General features: G+C 34.1%; 5 protein-coding genes across 9 annotated transcripts in view; 1 reads left to right on the forward strand and 4 right to left on the reverse strand.

Moving 5' to 3' along the window:
• Positions 1-3543, forward strand: part of LOC107460096 (putative threonine aspartase) — a 4163-nt gene extending 620 nt beyond the window's left edge. The window contains exons 3-11 of the mRNA XM_016078423.3: positions 289-409; positions 662-746; positions 1090-1171; positions 1251-1377; positions 1556-1650; positions 1757-1920; positions 2064-2187; positions 2775-2879; positions 3203-3543. Coding sequence (XP_015933909.1) covers positions 289-409; positions 662-746; positions 1090-1171; positions 1251-1377; positions 1556-1650; positions 1757-1920; positions 2064-2187; positions 2775-2879; positions 3203-3277 — 978 coding nt within the window. The 3' untranslated portion in view covers positions 3278-3543. The remainder of the gene's footprint in view (positions 1-288; positions 410-661; positions 747-1089; positions 1172-1250; positions 1378-1555; positions 1651-1756; positions 1921-2063; positions 2188-2774; positions 2880-3202) is intronic.
• A 1835-nt stretch (positions 3544-5378) lies between these two features.
• On the reverse strand, positions 5379-7084 carry LOC107460108 (ribosomal protein S19, mitochondrial). 3 transcript variants are annotated; one of them, XM_016078438.3, is made up of 2 exons: positions 6948-7084; positions 5379-5935 (listed from the first exon to the last, which is right to left on the reverse strand). In XM_016078438.3, exon 2 carries the CDS (start codon positions 5931-5933, stop codon positions 5541-5543), a length of 393 nt encoding a protein of 130 aa, XP_015933924.1. In that variant the 5' UTR covers positions 5934-5935; positions 6948-7084; the 3' UTR covers positions 5379-5540. The 3 variants fall into 3 exon arrangements, with proteins under 3 accessions (XP_015933924.1, XP_015933923.1, XP_020984075.1); XM_016078437.3 differs by having other exon boundaries at positions 6941-7073; XM_021128416.2 differs by having other exon boundaries at positions 6953-7060.
• An 847-nt stretch (positions 7085-7931) lies between these two features.
• Positions 7932-16231, reverse strand: LOC107460050 (K(+) efflux antiporter 2, chloroplastic). The gene is made up of 21 exons (XM_016078371.3): positions 16089-16231; positions 14256-15894; positions 13922-14093; positions 13741-13831; positions 13526-13662; positions 13376-13435; positions 13144-13263; positions 12776-12844; positions 12464-12529; positions 11934-12023; positions 11727-11831; positions 11467-11595; positions 11036-11245; positions 10624-10773; positions 10205-10258; positions 10073-10131; positions 9592-9658; positions 9332-9508; positions 9037-9093; positions 8530-8604; positions 7932-8377 (listed from the first exon to the last, which is right to left on the reverse strand). Exons 1-21 carry the CDS (start codon positions 16138-16140, stop codon positions 8249-8251), a joined length of 3708 nt encoding a protein of 1235 aa, XP_015933857.1. The 5' UTR covers positions 16141-16231; the 3' UTR covers positions 7932-8248.
• A 3405-nt stretch (positions 16232-19636) lies between these two features.
• Positions 19637-21106, reverse strand: LOC107460051 (LIM domain-containing protein PLIM2b). The gene is made up of 5 exons (XM_016078375.3): positions 20863-21106; positions 20648-20747; positions 20428-20453; positions 20244-20333; positions 19637-20156 (listed from the first exon to the last, which is right to left on the reverse strand). The coding sequence occupies exons 1-5, from the start codon at positions 20995-20997 to the stop codon at positions 19818-19820; spliced, it is 690 nt and encodes a 229-aa protein (XP_015933861.1). The 5' UTR covers positions 20998-21106; the 3' UTR covers positions 19637-19817.
• An 852-nt stretch (positions 21107-21958) lies between these two features.
• LOC107459969 (uncharacterized) lies at positions 21959-25553 on the reverse strand. 3 transcript variants are annotated; one of them, XM_021128420.2, is made up of 11 exons: positions 25476-25553; positions 24978-25044; positions 24674-24875; positions 24421-24495; positions 24232-24333; positions 23985-24025; positions 23492-23797; positions 23306-23410; positions 22918-23228; positions 22624-22663; positions 21959-22535 (listed from the first exon to the last, which is right to left on the reverse strand). In XM_021128420.2, exons 2-11 carry the CDS (start codon positions 25020-25022, stop codon positions 22008-22010), a joined length of 1755 nt encoding a protein of 584 aa, XP_020984079.1. In that variant the 5' UTR covers positions 25023-25044; positions 25476-25553; the 3' UTR covers positions 21959-22007. The 3 variants fall into 3 exon arrangements, with proteins under 3 accessions (XP_020984079.1, XP_020984076.1, XP_020984077.1); XM_021128417.2 differs by having other exon boundaries at positions 23306-23425; XM_021128418.2 differs by lacking the exon at positions 25476-25553 and adding an exon at positions 25275-25459 and having other exon boundaries at positions 23306-23425.
• Positions 25554-26532: the final 979 nt, after the last annotated feature.

The following is a 26532-nucleotide window of genomic DNA, read 5'->3' on the forward strand; positions in this document are numbered from 1 at the left end:
AGCCCCCCCCCCCCCCTTTCCTTTTTTTCTCTCTTTTCCTCTATATGCTGAAACAAACGCACCCTTAGTTAGAATTGATTTTAATGTAAAGTGATTTATGTTTGGTACTCTTTCACTTATGCCAAGATCAATTCTATAGGCAAGAGTTGATTTTGAGAGATAGAAACCAAACATTTGTTCTAGCATAAGACACTACGTAGCGGAATATGACTTACATTTAGGATAAGATACTGTCGTTGTAAGCTTGTAATAATTGAAAGGAATTGGTTTTGGGTACTTGTGTTGAAGGATGATCCAAGCACAAATGCAGGAAGGGGCTCTAATTTGACAGAAGATGGCGGCATTGAGTGTGATGCCAGTATCATGGATGGCAAATCTGGAGCTTTTGGTGCTGTTGGAGCTGTGCCAGGTACTTGCATGCTGTTGCATTACATGATAGATTCAAGAGTTTCAACATTCAAATCAAGAAATATTTTGCAAAATGGGAAAGTGAAAACAAATTTAGCACAACAAAGTCTGGATAAAATGATAAATGATTACTTATCTGGGAAGGTTATGTCTTTTGTTAATATGCTTAGGCAAGAGTTTTGGAATTTGTTATTGTATGTCAAATTTTCTGTTAAGTTGTTTCTATGTACTTATTGCATTTACTATAGACCAGGTGTCCGAAATGCTATCCAAATTGCTGCTTTGTTGGCCAAAGAGCAAATGACTGGATCTCCACTTTTGGGCCGAATTCCACCAATGTAAATTACTACTTAACATCTCTTGCATCTGTGAGCAAAGGCTTTTCCATCACCTTGTCTCTGAATCCAAAATGGAATTGTTAAACGGATTTTAACAATAAATTTAAATCAGGCTACTTAAAAATGATCTAGAATACCGACCTTCATTCTTTACCGAGTTACTTGTTAACTGGGAACTCCCTATTCTTTTTTTTTTCCCTCTAAACTTTTTCTACTTGTGTATTTTTAACAAGTGCCTTTAGTGCACTGTTAACATAACTTTTTAAAATTAAATTTACCTCATTAGGACTCACTGAAATGATAATCTCCATTGCCTAACATAAAGAAATTTGTAAATCTGCAGTTTCTTGGTGGGTGAAGGAGCTCGTTCATGGGCCAAGTCGAAGGGCATTGATTTGCCATCTAGTATAACGGAGGCCAATGAGGTCTTAGTTTCATATTATGATTTCACTTATGCTTGGAGCTTGTCACCAAATATTAAAACTTTAGAATGTATCATAACAGTGGCTGGTCACAGAAAGGGCTAAAGCACAATGGTCAAAATACAAATATATGATTGAAGCTGCAAGATCTAAAACAGAAGACTCTCCCAACAAATGTTCTGGGGTATGTGGAAGTACCGCAATGGCAGGTATATTGGAACACTTCGATGGTAAACAGTTCCCGTGGGGGGGAGCCTACATGCATATCAAATATCAAGCAATCTTATTCTGAAAAAAAAAAAGAGAGAAGAAAAAAAGGAAAAGAAGAGAGATGGGTACTCGTCTGAGATAAAGTCTTTGCACATAACAGACTATTTACTTATGCAGTGGAAGATCAAGTAATGGACACAGTTGGAGTTATTTGTGTAGACAATGAGGGGCATGTAGCAACAGGGGCCTCCAGTGGTGGTATTGCCCTGAAGGTGAAGGCTTGTTTTCGTAATTTACTTTTCTTCTAGTGCTTTGCTCTTTCGTGGTAGAATAGTAAATAATTTGTCATAATTAAATATACCACTAATTATCCAACAGGTTAGTGGACGAGTTGGGTTAGCAGCAATGTTCGGTTCAGGTTGTTGGGCATCATCAAAAGGTCCCTTTGGATCTCCATTCAAGGTTGGCTGTTGCGTCTCAGGTGCGGGAGAGCACCTAATGAAAGGATTCGCAGCTAGGGAGTGCTGTGTTTCATTGTCGCTGTATGGTTAATTCCTTGATTACTGTTTATATATATATATTATAGTTAATTTTTAGCATTATTCCTATCTTCTTCTTCCTCCTAACTAGGTACATTCTAGTAACAGTTGGTATCTTTTTAGTTTTAAACTTTACTTTCCCTCAGTTCACAGTCTGGTGCTGCCTCTGCTTGCGCCAAAGTCTTACGTGCAGTTGCTGAGGATAGCAATCAAAGTGGCATAGATAGCAATGATGGGATCTTGGTTGTGCAGTCGGATTTATCTACAATTGTGAGTCCCTTCAGCTCTCAGTTAATAATTATGTCTGAAGATTTTTTTTTAATTCAATTAAATAAAAAAAGAATTATTTCCAAACATACGCAAAAGTTGTAGAAGTTGCAACTATACACAACTTTATTATTTCGCAAATAGGATATTGCATTGAAAAATTAAACTGCATTTCGCACCAGGGAGTTGCAAAATCAACATATTTCATACAACTATGAGCATTTTACATGAGGGACTTAGGAAAATTGAGTTTAATTTTTTTAACTTGTTCCGCTCATTTCGCATGTGCCCCCATGGGGTTTGAGTTTCACATAAAACTCGAGGACACTCTGCATGTCTGTGATGTGGTTTTAGCTTGAAAAAAATCAACATATTTCCCACTACCTTCATGTGAAATGTGGAACAAATGCGAAATAAGTTAACTCAATTTTCTCAAATCTCTTGTGCAAAATACAGTTTAATTTTTTAAACACAATACCCTGTTGCCAAAAACAATTAATCATTTTTGAAAATGAATAATTAATTATTTATTTAATTGAAAAAACCCTGGAGATCATCTGATCTTTTTATTTAAATGTTAATTTCTTTAGGATTCAGGAAAATCATCAAGGCTGAATGCTGTGGAAATTGCAGCTGCTTACACTTCCTTATCCTTTGGGGTAGGGTATTTTGGAAGCTCTATGGAACGGCCCAAGGTAACATAGCTAAAATGATTTTGTGATTTTTCTTTAGAATACTTAATATCGTTACTTTGATTGAATTTTAACTTGGTATATTAGAAATGGATGCTCATACTTCTAATTTAGCATGGTTATTAGACCCTTCAGCATCCTGTTTATCCTTGAGTTACAGGACCTCGTACTTTGAGCCAACACACATCTATCAATCTGTGTGTTTAGCTCATTATGCAATTTAGAATGAGTACAAAAAACATTTATCTAGCTCCGCTAGCTTGATCTCCTCTTCTGAACTAACCTTTTGAAAAATGATGTTTTTTTTTCATTGTGATATCTTGCAGGTTTCAATTCTTCGGAGTACAAAACAAAAGGGGAAGACTTCGGTTGATCAGTTTGGAGCACGAATAGATCTTTAAATGGATGATTATTGAGATCGCCAATTAAATTTGGTCAAAGATGAAGAATTGGATTTCATATGGCACTTGCATTAAAAACTCCTACAAAGATTTTCCCTTAAAATTTTGTCACTGCTATTTATCGTACCATGTATTGGTTGGGGACTGAAACTATGTTACAATGCTGCAAACGAACAGATCTTTAAGATTAGTTGAACCTCTTAACTTTAACAGATGAAATATCCACTTTGGCACTTCTTAAAATGATGCTGCCATTGGTTCTGAAATATCTATGTTTTAGAATCTTAATTCGTTTGCCATGTTTGGTTACCTTTGTGAAAAGCACATCCGATCGAAATATATAAACTGATAAACATGGAACAAAAATGTTACTTGTGCAACAATCTAAAGTTGCCCACAATGAACATATTTTAATTGGTAACTCAATACTTTGCAACAAGGAAAATAATAAAGTTGAGAGAGAATCACACTAATTAATCTCACAATAATAACAATAACAACAGTAAAGAAAGAGTTAGATAACTTTTAGTTGTACAAATAACGTTATTAAACATGAAAAGTGAAACATGGCAGCTGCTGCCTCTTTAAACTTCTTCCTCTTTCTTTTATTTTTGTGCTCGTTTATGTGCTGTCACATGATAAATTAAAATGAAGATGACTTGTCAACAAATGTATGGTGCTTCCTTTAAGACATTAAACAATCCAAGATATTACTGTTTCATGTCTGAAAATTTTAACATAGTGTCCTAAGCACTTGAAAACAGTCGCCACTAAAATATAACTTAGCATAGAAGAAAAACTCTTATCATGGATTCAAGAAAAATGGAACTGCAGTTAAGAGATTTAGAAGCATACAGAAGGTAAAGGACGCCATGAACCGAAGGATCACACTTGTCATAAGTTGCAGAGTCTTTCCTATCTCCAACCCAGGAGTCACTCCGATAGAATCTTCATCCTGCAGACTTCTGCTGTTATCTCAGCTCTGATTTGCTTTGCCACTGACTTCCCATCAATCACCTTAGCAGAAGCCTCTGTAGTAATGGCAGCTACACATAATAAGACACATCAACAGAAGTGAACCTTTTCTGGTAAAACAATACTCAGTCAAAATATTCGCCACTCGGTCAAGACGTATTAGCATAGCTCAAGAATAATCGTGTTATATTTGTGAGACTTGACAACAGTCGAATGCAATAAGTAACCAAAACGTATTTTCTTCTATGTTTATAATTAAAAGAACAAATGAAACTTGATAATCATATCTCTCTTCTGCACCTAAGTGAGTCTAACATCTGAAATCATACCTACTTGAAATTCTTTACTCAAATTAGGAAAATGGACATCATAAATCAGCATTTACCACAACCGGAAATGGAACTTATTGTCTATTCACTATTGACTTATTGAGCAAGCAACTTGTTCAGTTGCTCTTGCTTCATGTTTAGGTGAAATTGTCATTTTGTCTTTCAATATATGTTTGACAAAATATTTTTAATAAAAGTAAAATTATTAGAAAAAGTAAACATATGTTTTCTTCCTGCAAAATTATAATTTTCACCTTTTAGAATAGGATATTCAAAAATAAAATAAAATCTTTCAATATTGTATTTAAACATAAAGTTTTTCTAAAAAATAATTTACATCTAAAGGTAAAACAGCTTTTACTTCTTAACAACAAGTTTTAAGATCTTTTTACGCAAAACTTGGATGAAGGACCAACTTGGATGAAGGACCAAAACTTACGCAAAATCCTCCTAGTATATTTCAAGGCTTTTTTACTTAAATATCACTATTTTAAATGTCCTCCTAGAGATAGAGGCTTTAAGTTCTATAATTTTTTTTGTCATCCTCTCTTAAGACTTTAAGTTCTTAAGTATTATTCCCAGGATCAGCTCTAAGCGAGCAGGACATTCAGCATAAACAGATAATACAAATATAAATTTCTGTTCCACACTTCCTCTCAAGCACAAATTCATCAAGGAAAGAACAATGAGCTACAATATAAACTAAAAAAGAAACAAGAGTAAAAAGAATTAAAAATAATAATAAATAAAACTGATTTGATTCAAGAACAATAAAAGAAAGAATTGTTATAATCAAATTTCATGGAATCGCTCTGTCATATTATTACTATCTGAAAGCAAAATTGTTAAACATTCTACAACAACATAGTGTTCCTACGAAACAACCACCATCATCTAAATAAATGTTCTCAAACAAAAATACCCATCAGTTTGGAATCTCCAAGACCCGGATAAAAAAATCACTTCTTTTTCTTGGGCTTGACATTCTTAGCATTGGATTGTTGTTCTCTGGTCTTGCGCTTCCTGGTGAGTGCAAACTCCCCGAATTTGTGACCAACTTTTCCCTCATTGATCTTGCAGCGAACGGTGGTTTTGCCATTGTAGATTCTGACAGTGGTATCCACAAATTCGGGCAAGATGGTGGATCTCCGAGACCAAATGGTCTTGTTCATGAGAAGGGTCTTGTTGTTTTTCATCTTGTGAAGGAATGCATCAATGAACGCTGGTTTGCGAGAGGCCACGAGCGGCAGTGGCTTCTTCACAGCAGCATTGGATGCACTAGTCAAGCTTTTGTCCGAGAACAATCCAATGAACTGCTTGTTGAGAGCCCTAAGCATCATTGTAGGCCTCATTTCTAGTCAAACACAAACAAAAGTAATACAAATAAATTGATTTTGAAGAATCATTAGACAAAATTTTAAACACTCCGTGTTTATTGCATTCATTCTCTAGTTCTAAAATCCACAGTTCCACACACTACTTACTACACTATGCATGTAAGAGTAAAACTCCAATTTAACTCCTAAATTCAAAATTTTCATCCATTACCAATCGAAAAGGGTGAGAAATTAGTTTTCCCGTACAAAACAGTTTTGGTCAAGGACTAGATTAAGGTTTTACAAGTTCAATTATCTTTGCTGATAATTAATTGCACAATAACGGCCATTCACAGGGAAGGAAAAAAAAATAAAAAAGAAGAAAACAAACCTAAAAGAACAAAGATGAAACAATAGAAGGGAGTGAACTCGTAGTTTTTTACCTTGATTCCGAAGGCTAGTGTAGGATGTAAATAGAACTAGTAAATTATATACATTGACAACATAAAATTAATTTCTTAAGTCTCAGGTAAACTAATCACACATAATTGGCATAAATGTCTAACTCAAAGTCACAAGTAACACAACTATAATTTATACCTTACAAACAGATCCACAAACTAGAACAACAAAAGCAACACAATAATTGAAGAACAAACAACAATTCAATAATTTAACAAAAGCACTTCAGCAATTCAGAACACTATCAGTATATCATATGCCTAACAGAGCAGATTCACACAAAAGCAATTCAGCATATTTAGAACAACTACATATTCAGCGGATTTAGAAGAAAAAAACAGCAGAGAGAGAGAGGCGAAAATGAAGCAAAGCCTAGGGTTGAGGATTTCCAGGCTTGAGAGAGAGAGAGAGAGGCGAAAATGGAGCAAAGCCTAGGGTTCCTCTCTTCTTCTGCACCCGAAACTAACCGACCAACAGAGCAGAATATCAAAGAAGAAAAAGAAAGGAATTTGGGGAAACCGTAACGTAGGAACAAGACATTGAATAAGCAGAAAAGGAAGAGGAAGGATAGAGTGATATACCACTTACTTAACTGTTGAATAAAGATTTCAGCGGCGAAAATTGAGTGTTCCGATCAAATCATAGCAGCAAGCTGAGTCCAGTTCTCACGGAAGCATTGAGTGATATACCACTTTTTCTAATAGTGAAAATGAAATTATATACCAAGATATTTATACATAAGGAAGGTCTAATATACATACCCTTTTTTTTCCGTATGAATTTAAATTCTCTAAATTTTGAATTTTTATTAGAGGGTAATAAAATTATAAAGAAAAATTTTAAACGATCCTGACAATTAAAGACAATAAGATTTTTGACAAAAAAAAAACTTAACCTGGTTCCTGAGCTTTAACTTTATAGGACTGATTAGTTCCTATATCAAAAAAAATGAATGTTATTTTTTTTGACACAGAGACTAATTAGTCCAAAAAAAATCAAAGGCTGAATTGGATATTTTTTTTGTCAAAAACTTCGTAGTCCTTTCGAAATAATTGTCAGGGGTTGGATTGAGTATTCACTCAAAATTATATAACAAAAAAAAATTGAGTGATAAATTTTTTATTTTTAACCGATCAATAAATAATTTTATCTTATAATTTATATGGTTAAGAATTTGGATATAATTAAAAAGAAAAGGGTATAAGACATTTTTTCAAAACAAAAATTGTCGGGACAAATTTAAAAATTTACTCTATTTTAATTCTTAGAAAAGTTACATTTTAGTTTAATAAAATATTACAATAATTTATTTGTTTATTGAATAAATAAATTATTTTTACAAACTAAAATAGTAAAATGATATCTCTTTAGAATTTTTTCAATTATACAAAAACATATAATTTCTCCTAAAAATGTAAAACATATAATACTTATACCTTTATATTTCTTGAGACATTTAAGTGTTTTTCTTTAATATTTTATGAGATATAATATCGATTTTTCATGTATTTTGTGGAATATGACATTAATATCACCTGTAAACATGAAATAGGTCATGTAAAATTGTAAATATAAAAATTACAATTTCGGTTATTTTGCTTTATTTATCTTAATGAGAAATATCTATACATTCATGATTCATACTTGATTAGAACTAGATAGGAATGATACGAACAATAAAAATAGGCCACCTTATACATGCTTTCCAAAACCCAAGGAGCATGAATAAAGAATTTCTGCCAAGACAAAGAAAGATGATGCATTTTCCATTCAGATAATAATATGCTCCTTCTGTACATAATAATGATAGAACATATAATCTTCTATACAATTTTTCAAAATTATTTTGTATCATTATTCCTTGTGTTTTGTGTATAGGGGTGGAATCTTCATATTGCCACTGTTCCATCAGAGACTTGGTTATCATCTGAGAAATCTGAGGATTGAGATTTGGGTTTGCTCATAGTCATAGCTCTGTTGAATCCATATCCAAGAGAACTTCCACTTGCTTCACATAGCTGAAGAAATAGAAAAAAAGTAACATGAATCAATTAAAACATCAAGTATAAATACGAGTGAAAAAAAATGTAGATAAGAGATTTTGCAATTTCTGAGGACTATGACAAGTCCATTGTGAATGGCTGCGTAAGTGTTTAAAAGGAAGAAGTACTTCGGTGAGCTCGGCTAAATGGCGTGATCTGAATTCATTTATGATTGCTGCAATCTCTGTTGTTGGAAGTTTAGCCTGAAGATTACAAATGGTTAGAAAGCTAAGATTGCCCATCTCCATGCTATAACGTTGTGTCATGATGTCATTAACTTGAAAAATTACACAATGTAGAAACCTTTTCTGAGTATTTTCTTTTCAATTCTTTTTTTCTCTTGTTTTCAGTTTCAAAAGAAGCTTTAGTCCTCAGTAAGATGTGGCCAATCTCATTATGCATTAGAGAGTGAAAATATGCTCATACCATCAGTATGAAAAAATTTGACTTTGACCACAAACTGAATAATTTGAGGTAAAAAAACAAACAAAATTTCAGCCTGTGACATATAGATTCATTAAGTTTTTCCCTTTTTCTCTTTCTTTTTTCTCCCCCTCTATAGATAAGTGTCAACAAAATATTGGGACATACAAAGTTTATTCATAAGTTCAATAAATCTGCTCCAATGACATTACCTGAGCTAGCACTGCAGCTGCTAGTTGAAGACTTGGTTCTAAGGTCTCTGGGACAACCTACAAATGCATGTAATAGAGAGTTCAAATAGACAAAATTCAAGAATATCATTTCTATCATAGCCAGTTGTACTAAAAAATAGTGCAGAACCTGTACATTACATGGGGTCATTTTTTTCCTTGTTAAACAGTATGGTAGGTTAGCTTGGAGCAACAATCCATTTTTCATCTTTTTTCCTGAACTATATACCATGGGGAAATAATCCAAACAGAATATAGAAGAGTATCAGAATATTACAGCAGTGGCTCCAGCCTTTTCTAAGTTCAATCCATGATCAACATCATGAGCACGGACGAAGGTCTTCACTTTCGGGAAGTGCTTGCTTAAAGCCCAAACTGTTCTATAATTTGCACCAGGAGAATCTAGAGTTACTGCAGCAGCGCTCGCCCTTTCAGCCCCGACCTTATGTAGGACCTTGTTATGCAGTACAAAGCATGTCAGGGGTAATGGACATATATATATATGATTTCAATTCTCAGGCACTGAAAAAGAAATACCTCTCGGCTACCAGCATCTCCGAAGTACACTGGGAGATCCAGGGCACGCCCAATTGCCACTCTATCACTGAGGAAATTAGCAAATACGAAAGAAAGGGCAGGTCATGTACTCGTTTTTTTCCATCTAAGAGTGTACATATGATATATCGTAGCTTATACTTCTTTGAAGAGAACTAAAGAATGAATCTTTCTCCCTCATTTTGTTCAACAAGTATCAGCATTCTTTAACAAGAATTGTATTTTCTCTAGAATTATGTATTGAGAAATACACAAAGAATCCAAGTATTATGAAGGAAATCAAAATTGAATTGTTTTCTACTAAACGATTAGTGCTTGTCTATGCCTGTAATTGTGTTTATTTTTCAACAGAAATGGCATTCATTAATAACAAAAACCACTAAATAATTACAAAATAATTTATTACAAAGAACTAAAGAAGCAACCAGAAAAATGATTGTAATTTCAGTTAGAGTTGAGTTACCTTCTGACGTCTAGTGCAACAAAAGGAATAAGTCGCTCCGAAAGAAGTTGTGCAATGATCTAAAAATAACAAGTAGGTAAAGCGTCAAACATATCATTGAAAATAAATTAAACCAAAAAAGCAATAGATCACCTGGCCAACTCGTCCAAATCCACAAATAATGATATGATCTTGCAGATCGTCTGTCTATAAAAGAATTCCTCCAAAACAAAGTTAGCTACTAATTTTTAAAGACAAATCTAAACAAAAAATAATGAATGACGAATAGCATCCCGAAAATGGAGACAAAGTGGAATAACATTCGACCCAATATGATCTAACTAAATTAAATAAAACGTAATAGATGCTAAACAAATATGATCTAACCAAATAAATTTTCTACAACCACAAATGCAGGAGGCACTACAAAAGAATCTCCTAATTAAACTAAATACAGGCAAAAAAAAAGTTAACCAGGAAGAAAGCCCAACAATGGATACTGGTAAAGCTATAAATTTATAACCATTGCAGTTAATAAAGTCAGTTTCAGCCACTCATATAAACAATCTTACCTCACTTTCTACAGGTAATAAACTTCTAACATCATGTAGCTCAAAACGGGAAGCAATCAGCTGTCCTCCTTCAGCTAGCCATGGTGTGAGGGCCATTGAGATTCCCACAAGAAGAAACAGCAGAGAGGACATCTGGGAAGACATTATGCCCTGAAGCAGTGTCAATGAGAAATATTATTTTATATCCAATTGAATTTCCAGTTGTAAGGAAACAAAATCTTGCCACTTTTTATAAACTGGTATGCATTCAGATTTTGTTATTTCTTAAGGTCACTCTTCTTGGGATATAAATAAATAAAGCATAGGTTATTTAAGTTTGCAACCTATCAGAATTTTTAAAATGAGCTATTTTAAATGAATGTTGTCTGTAAACCAGAGAATTCTTGACAGAATAATGTTTCAGGAACAAAACCTGATTAACAGCTTCACCAAAGGCCACAAATGCAAATTCTCCCCCAGGAGCAAGAAGGAGGCCAACTCTTATGGCATTAATGAGTGAAATACCGAAAATTCTACCAATCACAGTAATCAACAGTGTCTTGCCACATAGTAAGAGCGCCAGCGTCCCCATAATGACTTTAAATTTTGAAACAAGAAGTTTTGGATCAATTGACATTCCAACCTGAAAATCACAAAAACTACTTTGCATTAATTGCATAATTTAAGCTGGTTTATTCGAAAAATCACACCTCAAGATGATTAGATGACCATTACTTGTACAAGATCTCCATAAGAATTGAGTAATTGACCATCTGATTAACAAATCATAATATGGCTATTTGTTTGCTGATAGATAAACAATACGACTAATGAACGTGTGAATACTAGTATTAGAGAACCTACCGTCATAAAGAACAGACCTAACAGAAGACCACGATATGGAGCAATGTCAGATTCCACTTGTAAGGAAAATTCAGTTTCTGCTAGTAGTAAACCAGCCAAAAATGCTCCTAGTGCCATGGAAAGCCCTGCCTGTTTAAGAACAACATAAGAAGTAAAATAACATCAATGGACATAAGAAAAAAGAAAATGGTCAAACCTTGTTTTTGTCTCAAAAGTCAAAAGAAAGGAATACAAGGAAAAGAATAGGTTCAAACACCTACCCTGGCTGTGAGAAGACTTGTCCCAAGAATAACAAAGAGTGTATTGGCAGAAAATATTTCTGCATTTTGATTTTCTGCAATCTGCCTATATATTGGTCGAAGTAGCTGTACAAAGAAGGGTGGGAAACATTACAAAGTAAAACAATTGAAGGACAAAATAATAGGACTCCGCATACATCACACACCTCAATTCTGAATATCACTTACCAATCGTCCACCTGCAATAATGACAGTGATGGCAACTGCTGCCTTAACAGCAGCCAGACCAAGAGCTTCAGCAATAGCTTGAAAACCAACCTGGCAATGGAGATTGCTTATTTCTTTTTAAGATAATATAGGCAGAACAGCAACATATATATGGTGAATAATGATGAAAATGACAGAAGTATGGTAAGTCATTGACTTCCAGTCCAGCGTTCAGCATGAACCAACTTCAATTGGAAAGAGATAAACGTGTCTTAAACCATTCAATGCATACATTGATACGTAGTAAAAGATAAACTGAAAGAGAATTATCCAATTAAATGCAAGTCCTCTAAAACATCAAGGATTCAGAGTGAAGAAAAGATTCACCCATGACATTTATCATTAAGTAATGTTTTGAAATTTTAATCTTTGACTCCCATGTTCTCGTATTCTTTTATAGACATAAAATTATTTTTTTATAGTAGTTCATTGTCTAACTATAACCTATCTGATACATATATATTGAGATAAGGAGTGCTAGAAAATGTTACCCCTCCTTTAGATGAATTAGGTGAAATAAGAGGTATGAGAATTAGCAAGACCACAACCGCCAAGTCCTGAAAAGAAATAAAGAAATCAATTTATTGCAATAACGAATGCAGTCAAGAGCTAATAATAGCTAATAATGAACAATCAATTTCAGAAACTGCATACTGACTGAATATCAACCAGCTACAAAGTATAGGACGATAGTTGGGGCTTATACTATATGGTAAATCTAGATTATAATGTTTTTGTTACTTCAATCCACAAGAATCGTTAGTATCCAGAAAGATGGGTAGATGGGTAGGGTACAAAGTAACCTGAAAAAGTAACACAGAAAATGTGGCTCGTCCATGGCGTGATGTGCTCTCACCTCTCTCCTGTAATACCTGCAAAACAGTTCACTGGAATTGTTGTAGCATCGCAAACTCAGCAGACATGAAAACAGAAGTATAAAAAGGATAGAGCACAGCTTGACTATCATGCTTAATATTTAAACTCGTAGAACCTTTCCAACGGGAGCATATGTTCCAACTTGAGGAATCAAGCTTTATAAAATAGTATTTACCATAAATTCAGTTATTAGCAGATGCAGGATAATTTTAAAGCTACTATCTCCAGAAAAAGAAGGTATAAGTATAGAAAATCTGGAATAAATAGAAGCACAAGAACTGGTCTGATAATTTACTTGCAGAACAACAGCGGTTGATGATAATGCGAGGCCATTCCCAATGACAATAGCAGCAGGACCTGCTTGACCACAAACATAATGAGCTACTAGGCCAACAACAACAGCAGTCACCAAAACCTGCATTTGTTCACAAAGGCTAAGGATTGCTGGCTAATATGTTATGAAGAACCCAAGGAAAAACAAAAGATAAAAAGAAAGAAGAGAGAATGAAAATGGAGTTTCCCATTACCTGAGCTGAGCCTAATCCAAAGACATATTTCTTCATTGAACTAAGCCTTTCAAAAGAGAGCTAAATAAAACAGTTCACAGCTTCAGTTTAACTATTGGTTATAAAGATGACCAAAACTAAGGTAGACGAACAACTTAAAGGAAACTCCACCTCAAGGCCAATATTGAATAACAGGAAAACAACTCCAAATTCAGCTATTGCTTTCGTCCCATGAACATGACGAATGATGGACAGACCATAGGGCCCAATAAGGATACCAGCAGCCAAGTAACCAAGAACGGGACTGCCTATACAAAATGTTAGACAATCAACTTTGTTATAATTTTACGGATTCAATTTAACATTTTGAAAAGAAAATCAGTTACCTCCAGGGATTTTCTGAAACACTGGCACAAAAATAACACTAGCAAGTAATAACCAAAGCATATCAAAAAGGGATGCTTCCTCCTCATCCACCTGAATAAATATCATGGCATTCAGTTAGACATAGCAAATACAGCAGAAGAATAAATGTAGTAAAGGTGGGAAACATGAGAAGAAACATACCTCTTGATCAGGTAATGATGCAATAATATTCTTGATCCTCGTGGGGAGATTCTGAAGCTGTCTAACCAAAGGTTTTGCACTTGTGGAAACTTCTTCAGCAGTGGTTGTAATTACTTCTGGTTGCTGAAGTAATTGCGCACTCCTCTCTGCTCTGTTTGCATAGAAGGCAATCCTGCAAGGGAATTACACCATTCTTGAATACCAAAGGAATCTTCATGATGAATATTAGGCTGAGATAGCACAATATAATCATCCTTAAAATTGACAGAACAACTCATGAAGTAAGAACAACTGCAACAAAAAAGGAAACTAGATGTAGATAGATCATACACACCCTCCAAGTAACAATATCCCAATAACTAGCTTGGGTAACAGCTTCCGTGCTGACTCCACGAAACTTTGGAAAAATGATTCTGGTGTATAATCATCACCTTCGATAGTAAAAGAGAAGAATGATGCAGGAAAAAATCTGGAAGACTTATTCAACAATGCCTTGGGAACAAGTGGTGGATTGTCTCTTATATCTTTCTGTGTTTCCTGTTTTTTCATTTGAACTGAATTCATTATTTTCTCTACTTCAACTTCAGCTTCTTTAGATGGGTCTAAGACTAACTGTCCATTTTCATGATCACTCAGATAATCAGACTGTGCCGTATCTTCAATAACTTGGCTGGTTTTATCAGAAAACTTGTCTGATGATTGCTTGCCAAGCAAAGTTTCATTGTCAATTTGGGAATCTGTGTCTGTATCAACAGTGTCATCGCCAGAAACATTTTGAACCACCTCTTCCTTAGGATCGTCCAAAACCTCTTGTTCTTGTAGAGTGATACCAGAGTCAGCAATAACGCTAGAGGCAGACTTATCTGCTTTTGATAATGCAATCTCTGCATCATTTACGACTTGTGCAGCCTTAAGTTCATCAGCAACAGCTTGCTCAGCTAAAAGCATTATGTTTGTGACGTCCTCCTCGGCTTTTACTGCATTCATCTGGGCCTTTTCCGCAATTTCATGCAACTTGTTCACTTCATTCTGCAAATCCTCCTTTCTTTTTTGCAAGCACCTTAGCTCTGTCTCGCAATTCGCTAAATTTGACTGACACTCCTTGATATCTTCTTGAGCAACCACAAGCAATTGCTCCTCTTCCAATATATCTTCATCGCCATTACTCTCTTTGGCACCTTGTGACCGAGGATCATAAGTTCCTTTTACAACCTCCAAAGACTCCATGGCTACTTGAAGCCTAGCCTCGGCAAAAGAAAGAGCCATAGTCGCTTTCTGAACAGCTTCCTTGGCAACAAATTCTTCACCCACAATTTCCTGGATGATATCAAGAGTAGAATTAACATCATTCCATGCTCTTGATGCTTCATCCTGAAAGGAAATCGCACTCTCCGATATCTTCTTGACCCTCTCCTCATACATGGCACTATTATGCCTAGCAACTTCGAGTTCCTTCAAGGCCTTTTGCAACAGTTCTTTCAATTCATCCACTGTCTGTACCTCTTGCTTTATTTCACCCCCAATTGTTCTTTCGACTTCCAAGGGTTCACTCGATGCAGCTCCTGAAATGGAACCCAAATCAGAAGCCACCTTATTCGGACCCCCTCCAGCATTATCAATATTCCGGCCATTGCCATTAATATATGCTAAAGAATCATCATCACCCTGGCACCTAGACAAAAATCCCCTACCTCCCACAACGCGAAAATTAGAACTGTTGCCACAAAGTTTCCCTATTCTCTTCACATTTGAAAAGTTGAACTCTCCTACACAAGCCAATCTTGAATTATTACTCCTCCAACTACTACTACTACTACATGCAGCAGCAATACCAATCTTGTTCATGCCACTAAACCGCGCTTTCAGGATAGTTCTTGAGTTCCCGAGAAAAGCACAACCAAAACCCTTCCCACCAAAAGCAATGCAAGAATCGAAACGATCCACCACCATTTTTGAGGGCGGCAAGCTACAACCTATATCCATGTTCCTCTAAAAACTTCAACACATTTCAAAATTCAAACTCAATTTTTTAAACTATTTTTCTTCTACTAAAAAAATTGCCTGAAAAGAATTTCAGAAAATAGAATCAGAGAATCAAACTAGCACTACTTCATTTTCCACATTCTTCTAAGATTAAAAGAAAAGGAGCAGTTTTTGGTTAAATTACCGGGAAATTTGAAATGGATATGGAGCTTTTGAGCTGAAAACTGAATATGCATGCATTCAATATCAACTTTCAAGTATAGCGATGGTTAATTGGTTATATTAATAATTTAAAGAGATATACTTGTGTTTGGAAGCTAAGAAAATGAAATTTCTGAGCTGAGAAAATGTGTTGCTTGTAATGAAATTTCTAAGCCAATGGATATTCATTACGAGTTTCGTTTTCCCCTCGCAGTTTCCGCGCGTGGATAACAACGTCCAATTATATCCTTGACCTTGTTCACTAAGGATAAGCTCAGACTTTTTCTTAAAACAAATAATAACAATCATAATAATCCTTTTTGGTTTCTTGGTTTATATGAACTTTTCCTCACTGACCAAAGAAAAAGTAACATTATTCAACGACCACATAACTTAATTTTATATGATGAATTATGAATATGCAATCATTTCTTATCTTGACAGTTGACACCTTTCTTTTGGCATTAAGAATTATTTTTTCACAAAAAAAAATTGAACTAAATGCGAGCGCGTGATGTTAGTCTTAATGCCTTTACGTTATTTTAGGACATGACAATGAATGGATATCGAAATTGCGAACAAAAATATCCAAACCCAAAATTTGTCTTGATTAGAGTTCTGTTCACAATATGCTTGTGTATATTCCTTTTCTTTCATTGGATTTTTAAAATCACAATACATGATATTTTTTCAGTTTCTTTGTGTTTCTCATGATCATGTTTTTCATATATTTATAAAGACGACGTATAAAATAATCTTAATTTAGAAATAGTCATCACTAATAACTTTCAAAAGATTTTAATGCATTTCATATATTAAAACTTAAAAGTGTGTGAAAAATTGAAATTGTTAATAATTTTTTTAGAATTTTTATTGACAAATGCTCTAAGGGCATTAGTTAATAAGATACTCTATCTTTTATTTTTAATTTTTATATGTTTCTTTTTTAAAAATAAACATTATGAAAACATAAAAAATTTTAATTTTTTGATACACAATATTAATGCCCTTAGAGCATGACACCTTTCAAAGTCATTTAGCAGCGAGAGCCATTGGAGATGGACTTATTGTTAGACTTATCAGTCAGTAGATAATTTTTTATCATCAATATGATATAGCATTTAGCATATTAACAAAGGGTGTCTGAATCATCAGTATCAGGCGGTATTTGTCAGACATGCTTTGGAAGTCATGTAAATTTTAGTAAGAAAGTCTCTCTCTTTTGCACTCCCTGCTGCTATATTGCAGGAGGTTTGACACCAAGTAAACGCTCAACCAACTCCCAAATCTCGGTCCGGCACCAAGTATGAAAGTAATGAAAGCACCAACTAACGGGCACTCTGTTAGCACATAGCTCGAGGTGGTAGGTAACGTCTTGGAGGGTGATCGTGCACTCACCCCACGGTATGTGAAAGCTGTGGGTCTTTAGACGCCAACACTCTACAAATGCTATGATTGTGGAGTTATCAAAGACGAAATCCCTCAGTGTCACGGTGTCGCCAAATTCAGTCTCCCTCAGGTAGGAGAGAATGACATCCGATGGTGGGAGTTTGTGACTAATTCTCCTTGGCAGAAATTGGCAACCCCTCTGGTAAACAATAACAAATCCAAATCAGGAGTGTGTCAACCTATAAAGCTATAAAAATTTCAGTTTACATAATCCTACCAACAGACGTTTACATAACAATTTAAATTAAATTATAAAATTAAGTTAACAAATAACTAGACATACATCTATATTGTAAAATCATTTAAATAAAACCAGTTACTAATAAACGTCTATATAATTAAATCTAAATAAAAATGTCTAAATAATAAATTCGTAACTAAATTAGCAAACGTCTATGTAATTTAAAGTAAATAAACATAATCACTTAAACAAATAACAACAACTTTCATTTCCCATCTAATTCATAAGGTAAATAAACATAATCACTTAAACGTCTATGTAATTTAATGGTAGTGATATCATGAATAACTTGTTTACAAATTAATTTTTAAAATTTAATCCATCGACAATGGCATTGGTCCAATTCGTGCTAAAATTTATCAAGCTGTCAATAAAAATGACTTGTTAAAAAAAATTTTCAATTTCAACGATCAATCACATTATATGTCAACGATTTGGTTGTCGCTGATAGACCAACTAAAAATCAACTATCAATACAACGATAATATAAAATTTTGTAGTAGCATCTCTTTTTTATATATTATGATTATAAATAGATAGATAGATAGATCAATATTTGTTGATATAAAAGTTGACAGGTCAGACAATTCGACCATGGTGAAACAAAAAACATCGACCGGTCTATGAGAAAGTCGAAGTATTGTGCAGGTCGAAATAATATGACACAAGGCTTAATCTATATTGGAAGTTTCGACTTACCATAAAAACTTGAGCATAAGGAAGTGGAATGTCAATTATAAGATGGGTCGAGTCGGAAGTCTCTAAAGTCGAAATGCGCTAATTGCACGTGCCTTTATCTAGAAGTGGTATAGAAAACATGGGACTTAGAGAACTAGGTAAGAGAAGACGTGAAATGTCAGACTTGGGAGTCAAAATTATTCGTGGTCAAGACAAGGTCGTGGGTCATAAAGACCCCAAAAAAAAAGAGAAAGCTAGATCGTGTCAAGAGAGGAGCATTCTATATTTCACTTCTTATGGTCTATAAATAAGAGAAATTCAAAACAATTCAACGACTTCAATTAGAATACTTCACAATCACACTAAAATTCTACAAAAATCTAAATTACACTGACATAAAAAAAATTCATAAAATTTTAGTGTAAGTGATGGTCTAGAGTTAATTTTTTGTTGTTTATTTTTTTTCTTTTATTTTTCCTTTTATTTCTAATTTATTTTATTTCTTTTGTTTCCTTTTCAAGTACTTTAATTTTTTTATTTATTTTAAACTTCAAATTATTTACTGTTTTATTTATAATTTTTATTTATTCATCTATTTTCTGATTTGTTATTTTTATCTTTACTTATTTTATTTTGATTCTTTTTTGTATAGAGCATTTTTTTTATTTTAATTTTGACTATGCTTTCTTTGAATTTAATTTTGAATCCACTCTTTTTTAGGTGAGTCGAATTTGCTTCTCGAACTGAAATATTAATACAGACTTGATTCGACACTTTGTCGAGAATCAGTATTATTTTAAAAAAAGATATTTATACATATTTAATAACTATGGTAATTTATGTGGGTTTGAATAATATGAAACTAAATGAGTATAGAATCATCTATTACTTAAACAAGTGATTTAGTTTGAGATTAGCAAAATCAAATTTGTATAAGATATATAACAATCGTACTAGGTGTTAAAAAAAATCAACTACCAATTAAATTTCTATTATTGTACTGTAACATGAAAAGGGTAGATAAATTTATATATTTATGGGCTTCCAATGGCACATGTGATTGTTATAGGAGAGATATATGGCTAACATGATTATGTGGCAGAACACAAAATTCTACATAGAAACAGAGAAAGAATATATATAGATATATTGTATTTGCTCAATTGATGTGTTGTTTGAAACTTTGAATAATTTGAATACATAAACCAAACCTCTTACAACAAGTAAACTCAAAAATAATGAGTGATCAGATGTGTGATGACAACGGGATTGGAGCAAAGAAAAAGCCTTTCTTGCTTTGGAAAGAAAGGGAGAAAAATGAAATCATGTTCCCTATATTTTCATTCAAGAGGAAGCCTCTTCTTCTTCCTCTTTTTCTTTCTTCTCCTCCTCGGTTTCATCCTCCGCTTTCTTCTCTTCCTTGTCGGCTTCAGGTTCCGCCTCAGGCTCCGGCTGCTGCACGGTCTCGTCGGGGATCTCGGAAGGATCAGAGGAGTTAGTCCTCTTGTGAGCAGCAGCTTGGAGGACATGGCTGTAGTTCCCTTTCTCCATGAAGAGTTGTGCAAAGTGGTGCCTACAATAGAGGACACCATCTAAGGCAGCATAGGAAGAATGTGTCAGTGGGCACCCTGCATGAGCACACCTAAAGCAACTCTTGTGAAAGCATTCTCCCTCCAGTGTCACCTATTTCATTCTTTTTGTCAATTCAAGTCCTTTTATATATATATATATATATAGATTAGTTATTATGTGCAAATTTTCATCACAAACCTTCTCCAGTGGATACACTGTTTTTGAGCAAACCGAACATTTGTCCAAGGTTCCACTGAACATGGAAGAGAGTCTACTTGGGGTCCTGTTCTGAAATTATCATTATATTTCCATCTTAGAAACAAGAATAATTGAACAATCAAATAATATAATAATAAAAAATTGGTAGGATAATGTAACACACCAGGTCATTTTTCTCAGAAGACTTTGCTGCCACATTTCAAATTCATGAAACCAACACAGCCAGTTAGCCAAATGAATCAACATAATGTGACATGTGAATTAATCTCTTATAATTTTTGAGGGTGAATAAACAGAAAACAAAGAGACTTTTAACTTATTGCATTGATGACATTTTAATTATTTAAGAAAAAAATAAATAAATTGGAGTTTGATCATCTAACCATTCTGGAAGTTCTTGCTGAAGTTGCCAGATTCCTTGAAGAGCTGTTCAAAATGTGGCCTGCAATAGAGGACTCCATCCATTGAGGAGTATGTGCTCATCTGAAAACAACATCAAAATGTTGGTATCATTGGCCACCCTTTTGTCATACAGAACAATTAAAATAATCATATGAATTAAGGAGACAAATATGATTAAATTTTAAGGGATATATACCGTGAGAGTTCCCTTGCAGTGACTGCATTTGAAGCAATTTTTATGGTAAGGTATGCCTTCAAGAGTTAACAAATCAACCACATAAACAGTCTTATCACAAGCAGTGCATTTATCAAGAGTTCCTGTGAATGACATTGTTTTTCTTCAAATGGGAACTTTCTTGAATTTCTCTAATCCAGCAAACTTGTTGTCTGAGGAAACAAAATGTAAGAATTTCCAACAAAGGTGCACACACACCTCAGACAAATTATTAAAAGAGGGGGTATTGAACAAAGTCTTGGATATGTCTAAGAAAAAGAAACTTATATCAAACTATTAGTGGATTAGTAATTGGTGGAGAGGGTGATTGGACACCAAAAATATTGAGGAAAACTTGCAAAAATTAGTGCTTTAATTTGTGGATATAATCTACTTGTTTGGAGTGAAAACAGGCTGGTGCCTTTGACCATTTCAATTCTTGTGTAAAATTATAGAAATGTTACAAAAATAAAAATTGATTAATATTTAGTAATCAACATGGAACATAAAAAATTGTGAACCACCACACTTTGCTCAGTGTTTTTCTCATCAATTTTCCTTTTTAGTTCTATTGGTATTTTGTTACATGTATTGCTGATGCTTTATTCCAAAAATTACTATTTATCATTTATTTAAAAAATTCCTATTAGTTGAATGTATTGGTTCATGGTTGCATAATTAAGTTAGTCATGGATTGAGTCCAAGATATCTTTTAGATTTTAGAATTGTAAGAAAGGCAACGTTTAAATTAATCATTTTAAAAAATCATATTTAGAATAAATTAAGAAGAGAATGTAATATGTTATTTCTTTTGATTTATCGTCTCCAACTATAAGTTTTGGACTTTGGCCTATAAATTTTAGAGGAGACAAATCCAAATTAATTTGATTATTTCAACTTTAAAAAAAAAAGCTCGCCATGCATTATATACCATACAAAAGTGGAATTGTTCAAAACATTTGCCACAAACCTCAATAGAACCAATGTTGTAACTACTTCTTTTGTTAATTGTTTCTTTTCTACATCAGATAAAGTAGTTCTAATAATCACCATTATACAAGAAACATAGCGACATTAATTAGTAGCAAATTTTGCATTATTTTATTCTTTAAAAAGATAAGGTAATATCATGGTGGCAACACAACTTGTTGGCAAAGTATAAGATCTGAAATTGTCTTTCCATGCCTATCAACTCTTCTGGAACAATTGACACCACCATCTAGAATGTTCCTAACAACAACATTAAATGCTTGGATTCCCTTAACATGATATATCTCAACCTTAACATTTTCATGGACCCATTTGTCTCTATTTTTTCTTGCATCAAGATCAGGATTTGAAGAGGAGTCTATGAGTGGTGCAACCACTAACTTTATCCACTCAGGTGTAACAATTTGCTTCAACTTGTGAATATCAGGACCAAAATGTGGGATGATAGAGAAGTTGATGTCATTTCCTTTGTCTCCGGCTCTGCTGTGTGCTACCTCATAGAGTGGAATGTTTCGACCCGACGGCGCCGGGGAGCAAGCAGGTTGTTGAGTATCAGCTTGTGAGAGAGCTGTGAAGCTGCATTCAAGATGAACCAATTTATTGGACAGACTACTAGTTGTGTTCTGCTTCAGTGCGATTCGCCAGAAAACATCTTCACGCCTAACCTGAAGTAACAGAAAGCACTTTATTATTAAAAATGGTAATGGATGAGTGGATGACTCCAAACTTGAAAGAAAGAAAGAAAGAAAGTACCAGCTGCTTTTCTAGAAGAATCTCTTTCTTATATCCAGTACTGCATTGAAAGAAATAAAAAATATATCAACAACGAACAACAGTAAGTAGTGTAATTCGTAGAATATCGAGAAAGTCTATAGAGCCAGCAGTTTTATTAAAATTTAGCCAGCACTTAACCAGCAAAAAGAAAGTAAGCAATCCTATACTATTAGATGTAATCTCACACCATTAAAAACACTAATGATAGCTAATTGATGGCTACAAATTACAAAACTTGCTGGCCCCCTAGCACTCCTCGATGGATTCCACCACCTGACACCACCACCGCCAGCCGGTCCATTTGTATACAATGCTGTAAATTGCGTGGTAAAGCGGAGAGCGTGGTCCTTGTGCTGGAAAAGTCCATCCATGTGTAACCTAATATCTTGACTAGTATTATTGTCTAGGCTGCAAGCCTTGAGGCTATCAAATCCAATGATACAAGAATGTATACACTCATTAAGTCCGCCTCCGGGGAATGTTTCTTCCATCCATGATCTAACCACATATTCTGCTGCTTTACCGCGTTTAACGCATTCATATCCACCATATGATATCTCTCCCCATCCTTTCCATCCACATTCCTGTCAAGTTGAGGGAGGGGTGAGCATTGCATTGCATCATCCATCAAGAACAACAATCATAATAACAAGAAATTCACCTTTGGAACCAACTGCAAAAGTTTATCAGGAGCTGAATTAGTAGTAGATGGTTTTGCCCCGTGACACACAACTCTGCAGCTCGATAATGGAACGAATGATACATCCTGAAAATCAATGACCTGTTCCTTTTGTTAATATCTTACTATCTATGATTCATGAGATCAAAATGAAAACCTCTCACTTACTACATCTGGGGTCACATAAGCACTGGGGTCTCCAATCTCGTACAGTAATTGTTGGGCACATGTACTGAAATTCAGAACTCCACCACTTCCTTCAGCTTTGGCCACACATACTTGCCCATCATAAGAGATTTCTGCATAAGGAAGTGATAAATCCAGTAGCTGCTCAAAGGACATATCTCGGTACTTGTCTCCTGGATGCATGAAATATCCCCCTGTGAGTTGACAACCACACTCTAGAAGATGCCCTGCCATGGATCCTTGAGCAAGATGCTCCCATTCATCCCAGTTCCAACCTAGCTCATAAACCTACCAATATAAATACCAGCTTCATCATTCAGAAGGAGGTATATATAGATGAATAGCGTAAGAAAAAGGATAGCAACAATAGGAGCAGCACCCATGTATGTGCTGATACCCTTCATATGGAAAACAAATAATTGCTAAGTGAATGCATGCCTTCATTACAACACAATACAAGGAAACAGAATCTTACACCCTCCATGGTATAGGACTTCACATGTGACAATCCTGAACCTGAAAATATTGTAATTTGTAGAATGCAGAGAATAATAATAAGCAAAACTCACAATGCAACTTGGTTTCTTTGGCTTAAAAATACTAGTAATAAGATAGATAAAAAATTGAAATTACAAGAACTATCACACCACACACCTTTATCCAAAAGTAGACTTTTCACAAGTAAAAGTGTGAAACAAAATTTGACAGCGAAATTCAAATACCTAAAATTGAAGTAGGCACTTCATGAGCTACAGCCACAGAAACATTAAGCCCCATGTCTCTAGCTAGTTCTAATACCTTGTGTTGTGCGCCCTGAGGATCCACTATAGATAAATACAATTAAGAAAACCATATAATCTATTAACAATTATAACGTGATCCATTTAAACACAGAATTTAGATATTCTTACTAGCACCCATATTGGTAATTATGCAAGTTCCTCTTTCCAAAGCCAGAGGCAACAGTGTATGCATCCAGTCCGAAACTGCCAAGGTCAGAATTTGATTGATACTTTACAAGGTGGTGGAAACTCAGGAACAGTTAACTTCATGTTAAGTTAATAGATGAGAGCCCTAATTAACTTCACATGAAGTTAGCTGCACTTGAGTTTCTACCTTACAAGGTCAACAAAGATGAACATTACACTAAAGGGAAACACCTACTCTGAGAGTCATAACCGTCGCCACCAGACATCATGATTTGATAGCGATCGGCAAGAGTGCGCTCCGCCAGGCATTCGAGAACCAGATAGTTTAGTTCCTTGACTCTTTGAAGCAACTTAAGAGCAGCCAAAGGCCTGTCACCCCCGAACCCTGCTCCACAACCAATGTAAACCTTATTCCTCCGTCTTTCAGGACTACTTCTCTGTGCAATTTAATAACAACATGGTTAATTGAATATCTCCTTGGTGCTTCAAAACACAACACAACTAGAAACAAAACCAAATGTGAGGAGTATTTAGCTAACCAGCTTGATCAAACAATTATAAATCTCATCTTCATCAGGTTCCATTTAATTTCTTCTACAATGAAATCTGAACAAACATAAAACAAGTTAGTCAATCATGAAGAAGTAGCTCCCTGAGTTATTAAGAAAAGGAACGTTTTAATGCAACATACACTGTTTAGTGGTTTTATTAAAACATGGTTCATGAGTCATGATAGAATACTGCGACTTTTCCTAATCTAGCGCCAATCCGACCTAGCTAATGTTACCTTCAACTATATATAATATCAAATCAACATATATATAATTGAAATTTACCTTCAATTTCACAAGAACACAGCACTTTTAATTCTTTTCTACAAGAGATAAAATTAAGCAGCAGAGACTAATTAAACAAGAACCATCGGTGCTAACAGTATTGAATGATGATAAGGAATTAAGGCATCAAGAAAGCAATCATTTACATGCAATAAGTGAATAATGGTAATACAAGCATAACGAAGAAAAAGTTATTGTTACCTTCTTCCACTTGGAAGGAATGAGATATAAGTATAAAACTGCAGATATAATTCTGAGAAGGGGACACAAAAAGATTGAGGAAGTGATGTATCATGATAACGATGATATTATATTATTATGCATGACATATGAAGGGACCCACCCAGCTAGTTTTGTGCATTTTTGTCAGTATTATCAATCTGCCAGTTTTGTCCCATCCAAAATTAAACAATTTTAATAATTGCTTATTTATAAAAAAAAAGTATATGGAGTCAATGAAAATTTTGTACAATATATACAATAGAAGTTTATTCAGTATTAGAGATATAATTATTAGTGTTATCTTTTTTTGTCAGGTTAAGTTTTTGAGATGAGTGATTTCATAACATGATATAAGAGCTTTATAATTTAATATATTTAATGAAATATATTTTATTGAATTATTTAATAAAAAATATTGAAAAATTGTTAAATTTTGTTATTGTTAATCATTATTTNGATGATGAAATAAGTCAAATAACTAAGTCATGATTCAAGCTGATAACATATTAAAATTGTACTTTAAAATACATGTTAAAGTAGGATTGAACACAAAATAAGTCATAAAAAATCAAATAAAGGAAAAATATGCTGCTGAATTAAATCATACATAAACGTAGGATAAATGATATAATTAAATAAAATAGAATTTTAAATTACACAAATATAATATTTAAAATTTAGTTATATTAAAATTCTCTTTCATATTTATATAAATTGTGATTAGTTGTAGGATTTTAATAGTTTGCATGTAATCCACCTTAAGTCATTACGGTTTACGTGCAATATCATATAAAGTATAAATCGCTACGAATTGAAGTGATTTATAAAGAGAAAATGACAAAGCAAAAACTGTTGCAATTTATAGTTTATGAGAAAGAAAAATAAAAACATAAACCGTAGTAGTAGATTTGGACTTAAATCATTTTTATTTGTGTTTGTATCATTGAAAGAACTAAAGATAAAAACATAAACCGTAGTAGTAGATTTGGACTACCTAGCCAAGTGCATGTATCTAAGCATGCATTGCCAGAGAGGG

The sequence above is a fragment of the Arachis duranensis genome, chromosome 8, assembly GCF_000817695.3.
Source record: "Arachis duranensis cultivar V14167 chromosome 8, aradu.V14167.gnm2.J7QH, whole genome shotgun sequence".
NCBI lineage: Eukaryota > Viridiplantae > Streptophyta > Magnoliopsida > Fabales > Fabaceae > Arachis > Arachis duranensis.